Source organism: Polypterus senegalus, chromosome 10 (assembly GCF_016835505.1).
Source record: "Polypterus senegalus isolate Bchr_013 chromosome 10, ASM1683550v1, whole genome shotgun sequence".
NCBI classification, from domain to species: Eukaryota; Metazoa; Chordata; class Cladistia; order Polypteriformes; family Polypteridae; genus Polypterus; species Polypterus senegalus.
In genome coordinates, this window is record NC_053163.1 from 111,080,961 (window position 1) to 111,103,738 (window position 22,778).

General features: G+C 36.5%; 1 protein-coding gene across 1 annotated transcript in view; it reads right to left on the reverse strand.

Annotated features, from left to right (window-relative positions):
- Positions 1-2,118: 2,118 nt before the first annotated feature.
- Positions 2,119-22,778, reverse strand: part of smarca1 (SWI/SNF related, matrix associated, actin dependent regulator of chromatin, subfamily a, member 1) — an 87,265-nt gene continuing 66,605 nt past the window's right edge. The window contains exons 23-24 of the mRNA XM_039766317.1: positions 5,322-5,432; positions 2,119-2,924 (exon numbers count right to left, since the gene is read on the reverse strand). Coding sequence (XP_039622251.1) covers positions 2,856-2,924; positions 5,322-5,432 — 180 coding nt within the window. The 3' untranslated portion in view covers positions 2,119-2,855. The remainder of the gene's footprint in view (positions 2,925-5,321; positions 5,433-22,778) is intronic.

The window sequence follows — 22,778 nt, forward strand, 5'->3', positions numbered from 1 at the left end:
GCAGCAACTCAAAATCGTACTCAGTAGTTTGTGGGGCTCCCACATGCTTGTATGCATGCCTGACAATGTCTTGGGGGGAGGGGGCATGCTCCTAATGAGACAACGGATGGTGTCCTGGGGGATCACCTCCCAGATCTGGACCAGGGCATCACTGGGCTCCTGGACAGTCTGAGGTGCAACCTGGCAGCATTGGATGGACAGAAACATAATGTCCCAGAGGTGTTCTATTGGATTTAGGTCAGGCAAGCATGGGAGCCAGTCAATGGTATTAATTCCTTCATCCTCCAGGAACTGCCTGCATACTCGCCACATGAGTCCGGGCATTGTCGTGCACCAGGAGGAATGCAGGATAGGGTCTGACAATGGGTCAAAGAATTTTATCCCAATACCTAATGGCAGTCAAGGTGCTGTTGTCTAGCCTGTAGAGGTCTGTGCATCCCTCCATGGATATGCCTCAACAGACCATCACTGACCCACCACCAAACCGGTCATGCTGAATGATGTTACAGGCAGCATAACGTTCTCCATGGCTTTTCCAGGCCCTTTCACATATGTCACATCTGCTCAGGGAGAACCTTCTTTCATCTCTGAAAAGCACAGGGTGCCAGTGGTGGACCTGCCCATCCTGGTATTCTATGGCAAATGCCAATTGAGCTCCAAGGTGTCAGGCAGTGAGCACAGGGTCCACTAGAGGACATTGGGCCCTCAGACCACCCTCATGAAGTCTGTTTCTGATTGTTTGGTCAGAGACATTAACACCAGTGGCCTGCTGGAGGTCATTTTGTAGGGCTCTGGCAGTGCTCACCCTGTTGCTCCTTGCCCAAAGGAGCAGATACCAGTCCTGCTGTTGGGTTAAAGACCTTCTATGGCCCTGTCCAGCTTTCCTAGAGTAACTGTCAGTCTCCTGGAATTTCCTCCATGCCCTCAAGACTGTGCTGGGAGACACAACAAACTTTCTGGCAATGGCACTTATTAAGGTGCCATCCTGGAGAAGTTGGACTACCTGTGCAAGCTCTGTAGGGTCTTTCCATAGATGTTAGATAGGATTCAAATCAGGGCTCATTGAAGGCCACTTCAGAATAACCCAATGTTTTGTTCTTAGCCATTCTAGGGCACTTTTAACTTTGTGTTTTGGTTCATCATTACACTAGAGGATCCATGATCTGTGACTGAGACAGAGTTTCCTGACACTGGGCAGTGCATTTCGCTTTCACACAGGCTTATGTCACCAAAACATAATTGAGCCTCTTCAATGTTTGAGAGTAGGTATGGTGTTTTTCCTTTGTAAGCTTAATTTTCTCAACTGTAGACTTTGAGCTAATGTGACTTGCCAAAAACCTTCATTCATCTGCCCAAAGGGTATTCTCCCAGAAGCAGTGTGGCTTGTCAATATGCATTTTACCAAATTCTAGGCTGGCCTTTTTGTATGGAGTCCTTTACTTTATCAATTTTTACACTTGCTTTGTTTTACTCAGTGACATATCAATGGCATACAGTATACAAGGAACAATTCCTTTTCATTTAGCCATTTTTCAGGAGACATACAGCACTTTTTCAATGAGCTCTAAGGGTACCAACAGATTTGTCCACGTCTGTAAGGGACAGAAATAATGCTTCTAAACAGAGACACTGTTTATAAATCCTTTTTAAAATTCAACTAAGTGAAATGAACTGAAACATTAAGATAAATTTAAAGCTGAAGATTTTCTGGACCTCTGGGAATAGAGTAGTTCATAGAAAATCTGTCTTTACTTTTCACTTAAACTGGTATTTCATGTCAACATTTGCATGGAAGACAGATCTTTGACGGTTGCAGCAGAAGTAATGACATTTTTTTATTTGAAGTAAGATTTACCAGTTTAAAATAAATGAGAAGAAGAGGATTTAGACTTGAACCACTAATGCTTTCTAACCATTTTATGATATGTAATCCCTGATAGAACAGCGTGATCAGAATATAAGAAAAAATCTTAAAAAGGAAAAAAGACATGGCTTTTGAGGCCAATCATGATATATAAAAGCCACTTAAAAAAAATAAATGGAACAGAATAAAAAAATCAGCTAGCCCACCAGCATATTCTCCATATCAATGTTAAAAGGACAACACAGACATACAGGTTTCAATAGAAATGTAAAATTTTGTTGTATTTAAAAAAATATAACAGAAGGCAGTAAGTGTACGGACAGAAAATAGTGTGTGCAGTTCATTAGTACATGTATATATGAACTTAGCACACAGCATTAAGTGCATTCACTAAAAGAGCTGACACAAAAGAAAAGACTAGAAAAGGCTCCGACAAAGCACTAGTCACATTAAATGAAAGAACACTGTGTTTATATCACCATGCTTTTTCTTCAGTTTTACAAAAGAAAAAAAAATTACAAGTAAGAATATGAATAATTTTCAAATAAAGTAGAAATGGCACATGACCTCCTAACAGCAGTAAGACAAATAGAGAAATGTAATTTTGAGAAGAATTGAAAAAGCAATCAACTATTCATTTAGTTTTAATATTACAAACAGTGATAAAATATGTGCAAAGCTGTCAAATTACAAATTACTGTAATACTTGATATTTCCCAGTCATATATGTTTTCTCTGAATTAGAATAGGTCTCTGGTTCGAAACACTGGCTGACAACTTAACAAGACATGTTAACATAAAAAAACAAAAGATGATTGCAACACTTAAAAGCGGACTACAAATAAACATGAGAAATCCAAACAAATACTACAAGTTAAACCATACAAAAGGGAACTGAAGGACTTAGTTGTATACTTGCAATCATTACATGCAACCTGCAATGAATTCTGTGAATGTTTTCAATTTGAAAGGGACATTGAAGTTATTTATCTCAGGGCTTCAGCTTCTTGTCTTTTCTACTGGTAGAATCAATGGCAACATCAGACTTCCTTTTCTGAGCCTAAAAAAAGAAGACAAAAAGAAGTTATAAGACAAATCACAATCTTTCAAATATATTTCACTAGTACACCTTTAATTCTCTCATCTACACCACATTTTTATTTAATACATACGTAGTATGTTATGTTGGTCATCACATTATAGGCAATACATAAAAACCCTAAAAACTGAGCAGAAAAGAACCATTTACCTGGACAGAACTGTATGTCTTACCCTTATATGAGCTAAAAGTGCTGAATGTGTTTGGGCATAAAAAAGGTCTAAGTAAGGATCCTAAAGGTCTATAAATTCTCAAAGAACTGAAGTGAAAATGCAATCAGGACAGAAACCAGGAAGTGCTCCTTCACACAAATGGTGAATGGAATCTATAACAAATAAATCATGCATAGATCCTGGACAGTTTTAAAGAATATGAGTAAGATACTGGGGTAACTTAGCTATTAGATAGCTAAATGAGACTGATGGTCTAATGGTCTTCTACTGTGCTACAGTACACCTGATTTCAATAACAAGCAGCATTTGGGATGCTTTCCTGGGCCACATTACAGCACTGTGATAAATTTGTATATTGCACAGTAAAGTTCAGTCGGACTATTTAAGATTTGTTAAAAACCAACACCGTGCAACCTGTAAACACTACAAAAAGAACTTGCTAAATGGATTACAGCATTTTGTAAAACTCCAATAAATAAATCATCCTCTGTCTTTTCTGGCATGAGGCTGACAGCTGCACATTTTCCTGTATGTTTACATTCAATTTTTATGTTATTCTAGTGACATAGTGGAAGGTCATTGAACTTCTAACTGCATGGTTCGGGGACATGACTGAATGAATAATCAGTAGTGTAAAAAGGAGCATATTTCAGTTAAAACTTCAGATTGTAATTCAGACATTGAAATTCTGACTACTGGAATTCGTCCACATTATTTGCCCAGGAACATAAATTGCATCACACTTATTCATGTTTCCATTCGTTACTCTGCAAATAGGAACTCAGTAATATTTCACTCTGTCGCCAAACCTTGAAGTTATAATATGTGGTGACTTCAACCATGTGAATTTAGAATGAACAATGACGAACTTGCATTAACTTGAGTCATGTTCCACTCAATGACATAACAAGCTGGATTTGCTCTATTCAAATCTTAAAGATGCCTTTAAGTGTAAACGTCTGCCACCTCTGAGCTGATCTTACCTGACCTCAAACTGATTCATGTTATTCCCAACCACAAGCCTGTAATTAGACAGCAACCTGTTACCACCGAGCTAGTGAGGAAGTGAAGGCTGAAATGGTACTAAATGACTGCTTCTAAACGAGAGACTGGGTAAAATAATGTGCAAAGTCACATGGGGATGATATTGAGGGACTCAGTCATGCACCATAGACTGTATTAACTTTTGTGGTGACACTGTGGTACCTTCAAAGACAGAATGTTACTTTCCAACATACCCTGGATTGCTAAGGAGCTAAATCATCTCATGAATGAGGAAAAAGAGAGCATTCAAATTAAATGAAAAACAGTCTCTGGAGGATGTACAGCAAGTGCTGAAGAAAAAGCAGAGTGAAAGAAAGGAAGCTTAAAAAGCAAAGATAGAAAGAAAGTCACTCAGAATAACCCGAAAGACAAAACATCCTAAAATAACTAGTTTGGCATTTATAAACCAGCTTGGAATTGTACCCAATGGAGAAAGAGGCAGTACAACAATGAAGAATACTTGGTTAGACTTTGCATTATGCTCCTCATAAAATGATTACTTTTATAATTTTTTTTTTTATTATTATGTATTCAGTAGAAGTCTTTTCAACCTATCTAGAAAAAACTACAAAGGATAAAAAAAATTCTTCATACCTTGTCAAGATCACTGTTGCAGTGCAGAAATAATATACTATGGATGGCAAAATAAGTGCAACTTACTGTAGTATATTTTCTAACTTGGTGACAAGAAGAAAACTTAACAGAAAGTGCAGGGTCTGATACAATAAAAAAGATGTTTTTGAAAAAGTAATCAACCTTTCAATCTGTTCAATATCTGTACCCTTTAACACTGGCACTAAAATCATATTGTTTAAAATGGTACAGACAGAAAGAGAGTGCATTAAAAGGCTTAAAAATCTTATCTAATAGATGCTGGGGACTGGAAAATAACATTTCACCCCAGCTTTTAAAGTCTACATGAGCTATCACCCCATGAGTATACAGCAATGGGCACTACGCAAGCCAACACTGCATTTCAAACAGTGCAAGATTACACAAAATAATTGCTCAGCAATTTCAACTGTTTTTATGTTTCATTTAAGCGAAGCAGGGTATACTTTCTCGAAGTAGTCTCTGGCTTTTTTCCAACCACAATGATTACAACTTTCAGTAGCTGAATCAGAGAAACCAGGTTTCTAACCGTTGGAGTTTTAGGTGTACGTTTCTTCTTTTCTGCCCGTTCTTTCTCTTCAATTTCCATGTTCTCCTTTTCAATTAGAGAGATGAGAGTGTTGCATCGTCTCTGGAGCTCCTGAAGAAGAATAAAGAGTTAAAGTAATGCTAATTCAACATTTTTCTAACGAATTCAACTTTGTTTACTGCCATATGTATCCAGTATACTGAAATTCTTATTTGTGCTTAATTCTCAAAGTAATAAAATAAAATCTACTCTCTCTCTCTCTATATATATATATATATATATATATATATATATATATATATATATATATATAAATAAATAAATATATAAGCGTAAAAGTGCAATAATTTTGGGCAACGATTTTATGTGACGTGTTTATGTCACTTTTTGTCATGCTTTAAATCAGGCTTATTTTAAAACCTACATATATGTTTGGTATCATTCTTGTCATAATTTATCTAATTTTAATATGATATTGTTAGATTTTCAGATTTTTATTCCGTTTTTATATTATAAACTAAAAAATATCAAAAACTCATGTCCCACGAGACAAAAATTTTTGACAAGAGATTAAATCATGCCTGGGGCTGGAAATAAAAGTCAAAGAGTAGATGACAAAGACAGCTGCTGTATATGCTTTTAAATGTTCTAAGCGCCACACAAGATGCAGATCATGCGGCACAGCAGCAGCAGCAAGCCAGCAGCTGACAGAGCAAAGAGGAGGTAAAAAAACTGTATTTGTTTCCTATTGTATCACTGTTTAACAGGGGGTTTCGGAGGAGCAACCACTTCTCCTTGGGGTGCGTTCAGCCCCCTTCTTCACAACAAGAGTGGCAGAGACGTGAAGTGGCTGGCACATAGCGCGGAAATTGGTAGATTTCTCATTAATTCTATACTTCTGATGAGTGTTTATAAACCTATTACTGTTTTCCCATTATTGTTTCTACAAAAAACAGCAAAATGTAATTTCTTAATATTAAGGCAATCCCTGCAGATCACTTAACTTCTTGTTTACTTACACAGCCCATTTATTTACAAACTCAAAAAGTATAAATGCTGCAGGTTTTGTTTCTCAGTGAAATTCAGATTGATGTTTACCTTTTTCAATCTTAAGGCGCTATGAGATCATTTTTACTACATTCTTAATTCACTTTAATTAGTAAAGTATCATGTGTTATACATTTTAAATTTAAATTAGAGATAACAGTATGCAATTGTAATTAGAAAGTTTCTATTTTCAGTCCAAGGTCAGTTTGTACTTGTTTTCCAGGCTTTACAAGAGTATTTTTTTACTTTTATTGTATTTACATGTACTGAATGATAGAATAGAGTTCTTATCACATATCTAACCTTACCCCATCTTTTGCCACCATTATGTAATGTTTTGTGAGAACTTTTTAAATTTGTTTGCACGTTTGGTTTTTGGTGCTCTCCACATGTGTCTTGTTTCACCTAATAAATAGTGCTTCAATGTGCCAATCATCTTGTATTTATTCAATGACAGTAGTATATGTGCAAACATATGTGACAACTTCATTTAAAAAATGAATACGTACTGTACGTTGACATATTTTACATACTATTTATAATAGCTAGACAACATATTACAATATTCTCCAAAACAATTAATCTAGTTTAGGGTCACAGATGACTATAGCCTATCCTGGCAAATATGGTACAAGCCAAAGAACAGCTCTAGACAGAGCAGACATTGCACAGCCCTTACATATTCACACATACTCACAGTAGGGCCAGTTTATAATCAGCTATCAACCTGACAAATATGTCTTAGGAGGATTTTTTTAGAAGAAAACTAGAGTACAAGGAGGACGACCCTTGTCGAATTGGGAAGAAGACCTGAAGTACACATAGACAGTTATCTCGTATAGGCTTTGAACTAAGGATACTGGAACATGAGGCAGCCTTACTTACCATTGCACCACAATGTCACACCTGATTTTTAATGATGTAAGAAATTTTTCATTTTAATTTGAGTCAAATTATAGAAAAATCACAAATAATATAGGACCACAGACTACAAAAATTATTTAAGTAATTTATGCTTTCCTATTATCCTAAAGAAATTTGAAATGCTGGTGTTAATTATAATGCAAAAATATACAGTGGGATGCAAAGTTTTGGGCAACCTTGTTAATAGTCATTATTTTCCTGTATAAATCGTTGGTTGTTACAATAAAAAATGTCAGTTAAATATATCATATAGGAGACACACACAGTGATATTTGAGAAGTGAAATGAAGTTTATTGGATTTACAGAAAGTATGCAATAATTGTTCAAACAAAATCAGGCAGGTGCATAAATTTGGGCACCACAAAAAAGAAATGAAATCAATAATTAGTAGATCCGCCTTTTGCAGAAATTACAGCCTCTAAACGCTTCCCGTAGGTTCCAATGAGAGTCTGGATTGTGGTTGAAGGTATTTTGCACCATTCCTCTTTACAAAATATCTCTAGTTCATTCAGGTTTGATGGCTTCCGAGCATGGGCAGCTCTCATTAACTCACACCACAGATTTTCAATTATATTCAGGTCTGGGGACTAAGATAGCCATTTCAGAACGTTGTACTTGTTCCTCTGCATGAATGCCTTAGTGGATTTTGAGCAGTGTTTCGGGTCGTTGTCTTGTTGAAAGATCCAGCCCCGGTGCAGTTTCAGCTTTGTCACTGATTCCTGGACATTGGTCTCCAGAATCTGCTGATACTGAGTGGAATCCATGCGTCCCTCAACTTTGACAAGATTCCCAGTCCCTGCACTGGCCACACAGCCCCACAGCATGATGGAACCACCACCATATTTTACTGTAGGTAGCAGGTGTTTTTCATGGAATGCTGTGTTCTTTTTCCTCCACGCATAACGCCCCTTGTTATGCCCAAATAACTCAATTTTAGTTTCATCAGTCCACAGCACCTTATTCCAAAATGAAGCTGGCTTGTCCAAATGTGCTTGAGCATACCTCAAGCGGCTCTGTTTGTGCTGTGGGCAGAGAAAGGCTTCCTCTGCATCACTCTCGCATACAGCATCTCCTTGTGTAAAGTGCGCCGAATGGTTGAACGATGCACAGTGACTCCATCTGCTGCTAGATGATGTTGTAGGTCTTTGGTGCTGGTCTGTGGGTTGACTCTGACTGTTATCATCTTTCGTGGCTTCTGTCTGTCCGAAATCTTTCTTGGTCTGCCACTTCGTGCCTTAACTTGAACTGAGCCTGTGGTCTTCCATTTCTTCAATATGTTCCTAACTGTGGAAACAGACAGCTTAAATCTCTGGAACAGCTTTCTGTATCCTTCCCCTAAACCATGATGGTGAACAATCTTTGTCTTCAGGTCATTTGAGAGTTGTTTTGTGACCCCCATGTTGCTACTCTTCAGCGAAAATTAAAGGAGGAGGGAAACTTACAATTGACCCCCTTAAATACTCTTTCTCATTATAGGATTCACCTGTGTATGTAGGTCAGGGGTCACTGAGCTTACCAAGCCAATTTGAGTTCCAATAATTAGTTCTAAAAGTTTTGGAATCAATAAAATGACAATGGTGCCCAAATTTATGCACCTGCCTGATTTTGTTTGAACAATTATTGCATATTTTCTGTAAATCCAATAAACTTCATTTCACTTCTCAAATATCATTGTGTGTGTCTCCGATATGATATATTTAACTGACATTTTTTTATCGTAACAACCAATGATTTATACAGGAAAATTACCATTTAACAAGGTTGCCCAAACTTTTGCATCCCACTGTATGTAAGAATACTATTCAAATTAGTTCAAATTGTTCACAACTCTTGCAAAGACATCATAAAAGATAATTTAACTAAATGTTGCAGTACAAAGATAACATAGCTAAAATTGAAGCTTAAAATTAAGTTAAAAATGAATGATAGCAATAATTTCAGTAACAGAAAGAATGCGCAGTAATGTATATGAAGATGTCTTGCAAACACAAAAAAAGCTAAAGTCTGACTTCAGTCTCAGGAAAATCATGTATAGTGTGTAAAATAAAGCACATTACATTTTAACATGCTTGTTGCTATATAAAATTTGGACAGTTATGTAAAGGCCTATTGGCCACATAAACTACAGAAATAATAAAATAGCACATGCTCTACATACAGACAAAGTCTACACAAGATCTGTACTGATTTTATTTGTGGCATGAATATTTTTGATGGAAAGAGGTACAGAAGATGGTAAATCTGCAAAAGGGTATCTTATTCATTACTGGGCATTCTCATTGTGGATAGTATTTACAATCACTTGGTTTTCTTGCAAATTAAAGAAAAAGAAAAAAATAGATGCATGAAACTGTTAAAGGAACCAGCCGAACATGTCCAATTTGGCAGAAACAAGGAAGGACTAAAAACTCTTAATAGATTAAGCATCGTCTTTTTCAGAGAAAGCTAATGTGCCTACTGCAACCATATTTCTAATAATGAAATACTGGCACATTAATTACCAGACAGCAGTAGTAGTATCGTGTACAGGCAATAGTGAAATTCTTGTATTTCATTTCCAGCCAACATGCAACATGTCATTGTGATAAAAAAGCATATAAATGACAATAGAAAAAGATTATTCTTGTGAAAAAGTTGGATTCGGAACAATCCACAAACAAATTCAAGTTTTTCAAAAGAAGCAACTGTCCTGTCTCTCAACCTCACAGATAAATCTGTTGAAAATGTTTGAAATTTTACTAAATACATTTTAAGATGCATTAAACTCAACAGACACATAAATCAATCTACTGTACAACAATAAAGGTCAGTCTGATTGGGTAATGAACCAGCAACCTTGAGAAATATCACATAGCTCTTCAACCAGCAACTGATACCACCTGTTAGTACATTTTAATCTTAAAGCATGGAACATAATTGTCTTCATCATTCTTATGTCTATAATGAAATATTCATTTTTAGAAAAATAACCAAGCTTCAAAGCATTTGCTGCAACAGATCTGTTACTAAAAGCATGGTTTGGTTAATCAAGTAGTTATCAGTGCCTAATCAATCGATTCTGATGGCACATAGAATGATCATTGGATAAATGTGTAAATGAGAGTAAAACAATTTAATTAGTCAAAATGACAATAAAAGTGAATGGTTAGCACAGCTGTTTTCGTGGTAACCACATATTTAACAGAATTGTTCCTGGTCCAGTACATATAACGTAAATAGAATTCATTTTAGAGAAATATGATATTTATTCATCAATCTATTATGAAACTCAACTAATATTAGCAATCATTAAATATATGAGGGGTATTATTTCATGACCTTTATCTCATTCAAATGAAACTGCAACTGTCATCAGAAAGTTCCATGACTCACATTCTATAATAACTTTCCATTTAGAGTAAAAAAAAAAAATTGCTTCAGATTAGGTTGTTCAGGAGAGAATGTGTGTTTTATTGCCAGGCCAGTATGAGTCCTGCAACACAGAATGTGCTTCACTTCTGCTTGGTCAAGCAAAAGAAACACAAATCTCTAATCTAGGGTAGTCCACAGAGGTGGCTCCAGACATTTTTTGAAACCTATTCACTATTTACAAGAAGGAAGCATTTTCATTTTTACGTCTGTTGAAGTATGACACAGACATATAATTGTAGTTGTTTAACTACCGTATATACTCGCGGATAAGTTCTCCCACGGATAAGTCGGGACTTGATTTTATCATATAATTTCTGGTATTTTATAATGTCGAATGTGGAAAACTCATGCTATTGGTCCAAGAGACTATGATATGCTAACACCCACATGAGAGAGTAACCATGGAGTACACTGACTTTTTTATATATATGTGTGTGGCAATGCGCTGTAACTGCGCATGCTCCTCACCAATCTCTCTATCTCTATTGTGCCTACATGACCACACGGTAATACCTGAACTATTCCGAAGCAACATTTGCACTGATTTGTGTTTTTTGGATCTCACACCTTCATACACCTTTACCGTAAGAGCATCCCTTATATATGATGGAGCGTTCGATCAAAAGAAAATATGAAGTTGGTTTTACATTAAACTTCATTGAAGTAGCGAAAGAAATTGGTAACTGCACTGCTGCAACAAAATTCGATGCGTCTGAGAAAGTGATGCAAGACTGGAAGAGGCAAGATGTTAAAAAAAAAAAATTAAGTGTCGCTTTTTTGAACAGACATATAAGTCGGGGTCTGATTTTATGATCGATTTTTCGGGTTTCAAGACCCGACTTATACGTAAGTATATACGGTATTACCCTCAATCAATCAATCAATCAACATTTATTTATATAGCACATATTAATACAAAAAATGTAGCTCAAAGTGCTTTACAAAATGAATAGAAAAATAGAAGACACAATAAAAAATAAACATAAGTCAACATTAATTAACATAGAATAAGTAAGGTCCGATGGCCAGGGTGGACAGAAAAAACAAAAAAAAAAAACTCCAAATGCTGGAGAAAAAAAATAATAAATAAAAGATAAAAATGACCCTGTTTTTTTGTCTTGTTTTGAAACAATTTTATAACTCACTTTTTGATATCTATGGTCACAAATGGTCATGCCCCACCATTATTTGGACTCCAGAGCATATACTGTATACTTAAAAATATAATGATTGCACCTACTATCATAGGTGTGGCCTCCTATGATTGTGCTCCTAAGAACTGGAATTATTTATCTGCCAATATTAGAGGCTCTTTTGATCTTGGCATTTAAATCGAGACTGAATGAAACTCATTATTTGAGCATATTAGACACTTGTTAGACTTGCTGTTGAGGCTGCTTCAAATTATTTTTTTTTAAATAATTGTAACAGTTAAAGAAATTTAGTAGTTTCTGTTTGGCAGTGAATCACATTTTCTCTCAGTTCTTGATATATTGCAGTTTGACTGCATAGTCTGGCTGATCTATGACAGTGGATTATCTATACTAATAAAAGGCAAAGCCCTCACTCACTCACTCACTGACTCATCACTAATTCTCCAACTTCCCGTGTAGGTAGAAGGCTGAAATTTGGCAGGCTCATTCCTTACAGCTTACTTACAAAAGTTGGGCAGGTTTCATTTCGAAATTCTACGCCTAATGGTCATAACTGGAAGGTATTTTTCTCCATTAACTGTAATGGAGTTGAGCTGGAATGACGTGGGGGGGCGGAGTTTCGTGGACATCATCACGCCTCCCACGTAATCACGTTAACTGATTGTCAACGCAGTGCGTAGAAAACCAGGAAGACCTCCAAAAACCGCTTAAGAAAACGCATTATATAATTGAGAAGGCAGCGAAAAACAATAAGAAGCGAGCGAGTGACATATACTACCATATTCATGAGTGTTGCTGCCTCGGAAAGAAAGAAAGGTGTAAACCTAAACTTTAAATTAAGTTCATAGACAGGCTACGCTGGCGTTTCACATGCCCACAGGTAATGCGGGATACAAGTTTAATGAGAGGACGAGGATATAAACGAGTTTTGATCACTTTGTAACTAAGTTAAAATTGTAGGTGAAGGGGTGTGCTTATGCAAATTCGAGACTGTGTTTGTGGGGATTGACAGTTAAGGCGGGTGGGGGAGTCACGCCATCATCTCCCCTCCCATTCATCTAATTTCGGTCTGAGCTGAGCTCAGCGGCTAATGCCGTCTTCAAGCAACTCGTCAGACTGCCACCAAATACTCACAGAAAAATCCACAAGTTAATACACACGCTATCTCTTCTCCACACTGAATCCTCCAGGCACTACTTACAAAAGGTCACATTGACAATCGTGTTACGTTATTTTTAAAATCTTTCCTTTTCTTAGCACAAGCACAGCTGAGAAGCTTGATGCATGTGCTCCATAACGTTAAAAATAATGCATTTAATCACACTTTGCATTACAAGCAAAGGGAGCTTTTGTCAATGCATGATTTCCTGGTACACGATTACATTGATCAGCGCATCCCGATTCATTTTACCCTCGCACCACCTTAGTTTGAGAAGAAGTCTGAAAAAATATGAGGTTAACACAGAAAAACATCACCAATTCAAGCTTTATGAATAATCGATTCGCCATCAATAATTGTTTTGGTAAAGCCATCCTCCTTCCATTTTATAATTTTTCCGCCAATAGCCATGATTAAATGAACGGTAAATAAAGTAAGAGCAAAGCGAGGGTGACTTATTTAGGCAGGCATATATATGACAGCAACACTCATGACAATGTCAATCATGTTACGTTATTATTAAAATGTTTCCTTTTCTTTTCATTACTTCTTTAACACACTACTTCTCCCTGCAGTAGGCGGGATTTTGCTATATATATAATATATGAATGACCTCCAAAGAGCGCTGAGACTTTTGATATCATGAACGTGTCTGCAAAAACTGTGGTCTCCTGCCCAGCAAAAGTCGAGCAGCCAGCACGCGTGCATAGCTGTGCCGGCCTTTGAGACGCTGACTGCGCTTCTGCCTTAAGTCAAAGTGAGCACTTTTAATTTTTTTCATCCTCCCCCTGCGCTATAGCCCAGACAAGTGCAAACACGGGACCCCTTTTCTACACCACGGCAAAATAATATTAAGGCGATTCACACTTTCTTTTGCACGTATACGATTATGAGGTCATCACCTCGGATTATGAAGACACGCACACGAGTGGAGGACTGACAGTGCCATCACAGCTGATTAATGGCAGGGACGTCTCACCAGTCTACACAAGACCCACCGCGACTGTCCCCAAAAGGCGATCATAACGGCAGCGAACACATCTCTCTATACTATATAAAAGAAAAAGGCAACTTTCCTTTCTTTACACCTTTTATCCCAAACCAAAGCCTTTCTCTCTTAACAGTGCAGAGGACACAAAACTAATTTTCTTTAAATGCCGGTAAGGCACATTACCAGAGGCACAAATTTGAACGCTCACATAGAAAATGTAATTTCTATACCACAGCCGTCGTGTAGCGCCTTTCAAAAGGGATCTACTACCGAGAGATGATCCATATATATTTTAGCTGCTGTTAGTTACTTACCTGTTGTGTTACACAGTCTTTAAAATGTAGTTTACCCGCAACCACTCCAGTAGGGCTCAATGTACCTGTACTTCTTAAAACGTTAATGTTTTACTGTTTAATAACTTATAGACTATATTTTATTATTTTTCCCTTGCACTCAGTGACCAAAGCTATACACACACATATAGACACATACAAACATACACACAAGTATATATATGTGTATATATATGTATGTATATATATATATATATATATATATATATATATATATATATATATATATATATATATATATATATATATATATATATATATACACACACACACACACATACATACACATACATACATACATACACACATATATAATTTGTGTGTGTGTGTATGTATGTGTGTGTATATATGATGTAGATAGGTATGTATATATATATATATGTGTATATGTAGATATGTATATATAGATATGTAGATATGAAGATATGTATGTGTATATATATGTGTATATATATATATATATATATATATATATATATATACTGTATATATATATATATATGTATGTGTGTGTGTGTGTGTGTGTGTGTGTGTGTGTGTGTGTATGACAGCAGCAATCCAAGCTTTGAGAAAACAGTAAAAGGAGGCGTGTCAGACGTCGTGGTACATTTTCTGATGCAGCTACGAAAACAACTTGTGATGCTGCCAAATACACAAAACAATTACTTTGACAATCATGTTACATTATTTTTAAAATGTTTCCTTTTCTTTTCATAACTTCTTAAACACATGACATAGTTAAGCTGGTATTTTGCTATATATATATATATATATATATATATATATATATATATATATATATATATATAGCTTACACTCATAACAGTGACAAAACAATTACATTGACAATCATGTTACGTTATTTTCAAAATGTTTCCTTTTCTTTCTCTTTCCTTCTTTAACACACTACTTCTCCGCTGTAGTATATATATATATATATATAGATAGATAGAGATATATATATATATATATAGATAGATATGAGAACAACATATATATATATATAGATACTGTAGATATATATATATATATATAGATAGATAGATAGATAGATAGATATGAGAACAACACTCATATCAATGACAAAACAATTACATTAACAATCATGTTACGTTATTTTTAAAATTTTTCCTTTTCTTTTTCGTACCTTCTTTAACACACTACTTCTCCGCTGCGAAGCGCGGGTATTCTGCTAGTATAACAAATAAAATAAAAAACATGGTGCAGTCTTGGGGATAACTATACATATGTAATGGTTGTGTAGAGGACATATGCATAGGATTTTTTCCTGTCAGTGCTTCAGCATTATGCCTTGTGCTTTAATTGCACATTATTTTGTGTTATTTTATAACAATACCGTATTCATAAAAAGCAAATAGTTTGATCAACTTTATAGCTGATATAAGCTTTATGAGAATAAATATACTTGAATTAACCTAAAAAAAATACTACTGTAAACCCACATCCCAACTCTACACTCAATGATTCCTCAGGCTTCAAATGACTTTAAATATTCCCCTGGGGCCTCATGTATAACGCCGTGCGTAGAACTCGCACTATAACATGGCGTAAGCACAAAAGCCGAAATGTGCTTACGCACAGAAAAATCCAGATGCAGGAATCTGTGCGTACTCCAACTTCCACGTTCTTCCGTTACATAAATCCCGATCAGCGTGAAAACTAACGCTCGTGCACGCGCATTATGTAACGCCCCAAATCCTCCCAGAATTACGCCTATTTGAATATGCAAATCAATATAAATCGCCCTTAAGCGCAGCCTTCTGTGAAAAGACAATGGGAAAAGCACAGGGAAAATATAAGAATTTCAGCGAATACCAAGTGGAGGCAAAGGAAAAACATACTATTTGTTCAAATAAACTGTGGTATAATCAACAAAATGAAGTTGATCGAGTGACATAGCGTGTTGGAGAAACTTGAAAGCTCACATTCACAAAATCGCACAGTGCCGGAAATAAAAAAGAAGTCACATATCAAAGTTGCCGTGAAAAGAAGAGTTGTAAGCCCACTGTCTGAGTGTCATATGAAAGTTTATTAGGGTACAGAGAAAAAAGGCACACGGTGGGGAAAAAGCACGAAATGTCAACTTCAATCTCGGCATTTCCACTTTAATCACGTAGTTTACTTTGTCATTTAGTAGAACATTATAAACTTCATCTTAAAATCGTTTAATTAACCAGTTTCTCAAATCACATTGTAATTAAAGTAGCACGTTAAATGCTTTGTTTTGTATTTGATCTTCTACCGTATGTGCTCTATGTGTGTGAATCACTACTTGCTTCTTAAACTGGCTCTCTTCCTCCAACTGGACACAGAATCAATTACATTTGTGATATTACAGCTCTCTGAATAACTAAAATACTGAGATGTATACGTGATGTCATTTTCATGATGATAGGAGTTAAAGCACGTTATTAAACATGTGTTTCACTTGATGAAATAATTTATTGTCGAAATTTGTCGCATGCTTTTAGCTGTGTTGTTATTTTCTCTTTCTGTTTTATATTCAATATATATTGGCGTAGCCACTGCAGTCAGTGCTTTTCTTTCCCCAAGTAACCGATCGCCACACAATCAGCTCTGTAATAGACGTTGAGCCATCTGTAAGCTTAGCCGATTCTTCAAAACGTTTAAAGAACATTGAAATATCTTCGTAGTACATGTTTAATTATTCTATCCTTCACGACACTCCCAGTGAAGAGTATAGATTATTTAAATGAAGTTAAAGTTTTATGTGTATAATTTAACAAACATATTTTGCTGCATTTCACCTTAAAATGATATCGTCATCATATGTAAATACGCGCTTTATAAAGTGGCTCAGGTTGTGAGATATTATAACTGTAGTGCAAGTTTACAGTGGGGTGATTGTACTTATAAGTACAAACCGTTCTACAAGGAGCAATTGATTGAGTGCATTTAAAGTTCTTGGGATGAAACTGTTTCTGAGCCGCGAGGTCTGTACAGGAAAGGCTTTAAAACGTTTTGTAGTGGCTGAGACAGCGTGTCCTTGAAGCTGTATACCGATAATTCTCTGTCCGATCAGCTGCTGCTGTTATTCACACTCAGATACAGTGATATAAATACTCTGAGTCGTGCAGTGAGAGTAATATGGAAAAAGATGATCCGCTGTGGCAACTCCTAACGGGAGGAGCTGAAAGAAGAAAAAGAAGAAGAAGAAGGAGAAGTGAGAGTAACAACGCTAAAGCAGTTATGGTATTTGGAATACTATGGCTGTTCCTGAACCATTATATTGTTACGAGTTAATTACAATCAGATGCATTACACTAATAAACAATATGCGGTTAGTTTCTGTGTATTTATAAAGCCGCCATGAAAATAATGAGTAATCACACAAGAACAGTACCATTGCTTTGACGCTGGGTGCCGCCAGTTTGCAAAACCGAGCGGAGAACTTGCGTACGACAAGGCATGAGGTACCGTGGAAAAGTGTGTGGCTTTACGCCAAGTGTAGGTTTTATACATTGCGATTTGAACGTGGAAAAGCTCTTACGCAACATTTCTGTGCGTACGCACTGTTTATACATGAGGCCCCTGGTGTTCAAACTACAGTAATCCCTTGCTATATCGCTCTTCGACTTTCGCGGTTTCACTCTATCGCTGATTTTAAATGTAAGCACATCTAAATATATATCACAGATTTTTCGCTGGTTCGCAGATTTCTGCAGACAATGGGTCTTTTAATTTATGCTACACGCTTCCTCAGTTTGTTTGCCCTGTTGATTTCATACAAGGGACGCTATTGGCGGATGGCTTAGAAGCTACCCAATCACAGCATGTATTACATATTAACTAAAACTCCTCAATGCTATAAGATATGCATCCTGCGCGGAGCTTGATTGTTTGCTTGTCTCTGCCTCTCTCTCACCGTCTCTGACATTCTCTGCGCCTGACGGAGGGGCTGTTTGCTTAAAAGATATTGATGCTCCTCTAAAAAAATGCCGCTTTATTGCGGTGCTCGGCATATTTAAAAGCACAAAAGCATACGTATTGATTTTTTGATTGTTACTATAATCTCGCTCTCTCTCTCTGACGTTCTCTGCGCCTGACGGAGGAGATGTGAGCAGAGGGCTGTTTGCACAGAGGCTGTTTGCTTAGAAGATACTAACGCTCCTCTAAAAAATGCCGCGGCAAACTTAAAAGCACAAGTATTGATTTTTTGATTGTTTGCTTTTCTTTGCAAGCTCTCTCTCTCTCTCCCTCTGAAATTCTCTGCTCCTGAAGAGAAGAAGATCTATTTGCATTCTTTTAATTGTGAGAAAGAACTGTCATCTCTGTCTTGTCATGGAGGACAGTTTAAACTTTTGACTAAAGGGTGTTATTTCATGTCTAGAGGGCTCTAATAATGTTAACAGTGTGGGAGAGTTTATAAGGGCTTAAAATATATAAAAATAACTACACAAACATATGGTTTCTACTTCGCGGATTTTTCGCCTATCGCTGGGGTTCTGGAACGCAACCCCCGCGAGCGAGGAGGGATTACTGTATAGCTTTTTAGGGTAACTATGCCACAGTGTCCTCTGGAGGCCGCTAACACCACTCCACTCCTGCACCTTCCATAGACTTAAAGGGGTTAATTTGGGAAGACTTTCAGGTACCTGTTTTTGTTTTTTATTTTTGTATTTTATTGATTTTATTAAAATCAAATAACATTCCATACAAAGAAGTCAAGTTTTACAAAACTGGGTTTGAAATAAATCAAACCCCACCCATGGAAAAGAGAGCTAGACCTGCAGAGTAAAACTTTAAACTAGTAAAAATAAGTAAATAGATAAATTAATTAAAAATAAATAGGATAAAAAAGTAGGGAGAGAATCTGCTTCCTCAATTAAAATGCTTATTCTAAAACGTTATTGACTAGATCCTACCAGGTTTTGAAAAAGTTTTGTACAGATCCTGTGAGAATTTTATTTTTCCAATATCAAATAATATATAACATCAGTTACCCACTGACTTAAAATAGAACAGTTAGGATTCTTCCAGTCAAGCAAGATAAGTCTACATGCCAATACTGTAGTAAAGGCAATTACAATTTGTTTGTTCTTCTCCACTTTAAGCCCATTTGGAAGTACACTAAACACATTTTATTGGATTAGTAGAGATTGTGACATCAAGGCTGTCTGAAAGGCATTTAAAGATTTTGGTCCAGACAGATATTAATTTGGCGCACGCCCAAAACATGTGACCCAATAAGGCTGGAACTTGATTGCGACGTTCGCAGGTTGGCTCTTGCCCTGGAAACATTTTGGACAATTATAAACCATACAGATGTGCTTGATATATAATTTGAATAATTGTATGCTTTAGACGTATGGAGCTCAAGTTAATTCTTTGCATTACTATCTTCCACTCCTTTTCTGAGACATTGAGTGAGAGATCCTTTTCCCACTGTACTCTTGGATCTTTGAAAGTGAGGGTCTGTAAAATGTTTTTATATATTACGGAGATGCTGTCTAAGTACTCAAGAAAGGAGAGAGAAAGGTTAGAAGCATGCACTGATACAGCGCATTGCCACACCGACCACATGACAAACCAACTCAGGAACCCAAATTAGGACCTAAGTGAAGCTACGCGGTGGGTGACACCTCAGCACCACACTAGTTCAGATAGAATGCAACCAGTGTGAGGTTTTTTATGATGGCTGGAGTGTCAATTCTGCCCAGAGTACTTAAGACTGATCAATATTTTTTCCAGCATAGAGATAGGTGGGAGGTGAGGAAAATTGGGCAGGTTTTGTTTAAGAAAGTTTCTAATTAGAAGGTAGTGAAAGAAATGTGCTGCTGGAAAGTTAAATTTGGAGTGTAATTGTCCGTAGGATGCAAAGACATTGTCTATGTACTGTACAGATCTCTAAGTGATTTAATCCTGAATGTTTTGAGGACATTAAAAACTGTGTACATTTGAGAGGGTGGAAAAAGGTGGTTCTCGGGCAGAGGAGCCACAGATAAAAGCTTCTCTATTTTAAAATACTTCCTACATTGGGTCCACATTCTGAGTGAGTGAAGCACAATTGGGTTGTTATTATATTGAAAATGACTTGTACTTATTGGAATACAAAGCAAGGAATATAAAGAATTACTGCAGGATTTTATTTCTATTGCAGACCAAGCCTGTGTATGTTCATCTATTTGTGTCCAAGTTTTTATAGCTTTTATATTTGCCACCCAGTAATAAAATTTAAAGTTAGGTAGAGCCATGCCACCTTCCGCCTTAGATCTTTGTAGGGACGGACGCCCTTTGGATATGTGGATGTTTTGAATTCCAAATAAATGAGGTTATGGTTGAATCTAATTTCTTAAAAAATATTTTTGATGTATATTGGAATGTTTTGAAATAAAAAAAGAAGCTTTGGAAGGAAATTGATCTTTACCATGTTAATTCTTCCAGCTAAAGTGAGATGAAGGGTAGACCATCTATGCAAGTCTGGCTTAATTTTTTTTCATACAGATGGCAGCATTTTGTTGATAAAGAGCTTTATGTTTACTTGTGATGTTTACCCCGAGGTATTTAAACTGATCTGCGATGATAAAAGGGAAGGTGTCCAATCTAATATTGTGTGCTTGATTATTCACTGGAAAGTGCACACTTTTATTCAAATTAATTCTGAGACCAGAAATCTTTTGAAATTCTGTTAGTGCTGTTAGGACTGTAGGTACCGTATTTTGTGGATCTGATATATACAGTACCATATTATCTGCATATAGAGAAAATTTCTGTTCAAGTCCTTCTCTGATAATCCCCTTTATCTCATTTAAAATTTGGTAGGGTAGCCATCAGGGCTTGCTGCTTTCCCAGTCTGATGTGAGTTTATAGCATCTAGTAATTCTGATAGTGCCAGAGGTTTATCCAATTCCTCTTCACTGAGAGTATCTATTTGTGGTATCTGTAATGCATCCAGAAATGTTTTAGAATGTGTCCTGTCTTTAAACTCGGTAGAAAGTAAGGACTTATAAGGACTTGTAGTAGTCTCTAAATGTATGAATATATACGGTCAATGATTTTGTCTCAATCTGTGTTGGTGATTGATGGGATTGCATTGTGAACTTCCTGCTTGTGGATTTGTTGAGCTAAGTCCTTATTTGCTTTCTCTTCATGTTCATAGTAATGATGTCTTGATTTAAAAATGAGTTGCTCAATTTCTTTATTGTTAAGAGGTTGAGGTCTGAAAGCAAAGCATCTCTTTTCCTATGAAGTGCCTCACTTGGACACCCGGTATGTTCGTGACCTCTTCTAGCAATTTCACTGATTAGCTCCGATACCTTCTTGGTTTCCAATTTAATTCTGTGGGAAAGAGATAAGATAATCTGTCCTCTTAAGAAAGCCTTCAGGATTTCCCAGAGCATTCCTGTAGAAACCTCTGAGGATGTATTTGTCTCTAAAAAAAAACAAAAAACGATTTGCTTGGATATAAATTCTGCACAGTTCTTGTCTGCTAATAAAAGTGGGTTAAGACGCCATCTGCGAGATGACTAAGTGGGGCATAATGATTTTAGCTCCAAGATCAAAGGGGTGTGGTCAGAGATAACAATAGCGTCGCTCTTACAAGATTATTCGTTGGCAAAAATTGTTATCTGCAAAGAAATAATCAATTCTTGAGTAGCAGTGATGCACTGGTGAGTAGAAGGAGCATGCTCTTGAGTTTGGGTTTAGAAATCTCCAGGGGTCTGATAAGTTGTGATCAGGTACAAACTGTGTAATTGTCTTTGCAGTGTTAGATGTCATTGCCCCTGTGGCAGGAGAACTATCTAGGTCTGGATTTAAAACACAATTAAAGTCCCCAGCCACTACAAATTGGGGATGTATGCAAATACATTTTGGATACAGTCCCTATCATCCACATTGGGTGCAGAAATATTTGTCAAAATCACTTTACAGTTAAATAAATTACCCAGGACAATAACATACTGTATGTCCCTTCAGGATCAGATACTACACCTTATACTGCAAATGAGACTGTTTTATGTATAATAATTCCTACACCTCTAGTTTTCTTTGTAAAGCTGGACTGGAATATTTGACTAGTCCAGTCTCAAATCAAGATCAGAAACTGATCCATGTTTAATAATTGGGTCTCCTGTAAAAATACTATTTTAGCGTTTCCTTTCTTTCTCTTTAATTCATGATTCAGACTTTTAACATTCCAGCTCACAAAATTAACTGTTCAGTCACTGAGACATTGCTTCTGAACTTTTGTTGTCAGACCTTAATTTCCAATTTTCTCAGATGTTATTGCCATGAAGCCTATTGTTACATTGGCATTTATAAGGATTAAAAGGATAGATTAGAGATAGCTTGTTCTCTTTCTCTCGTCCAACCCCCATCCCCCCAGGAACCTGTTTCTGAAGTGAAATATACATCCTCACAATAAAAGGGCTGCT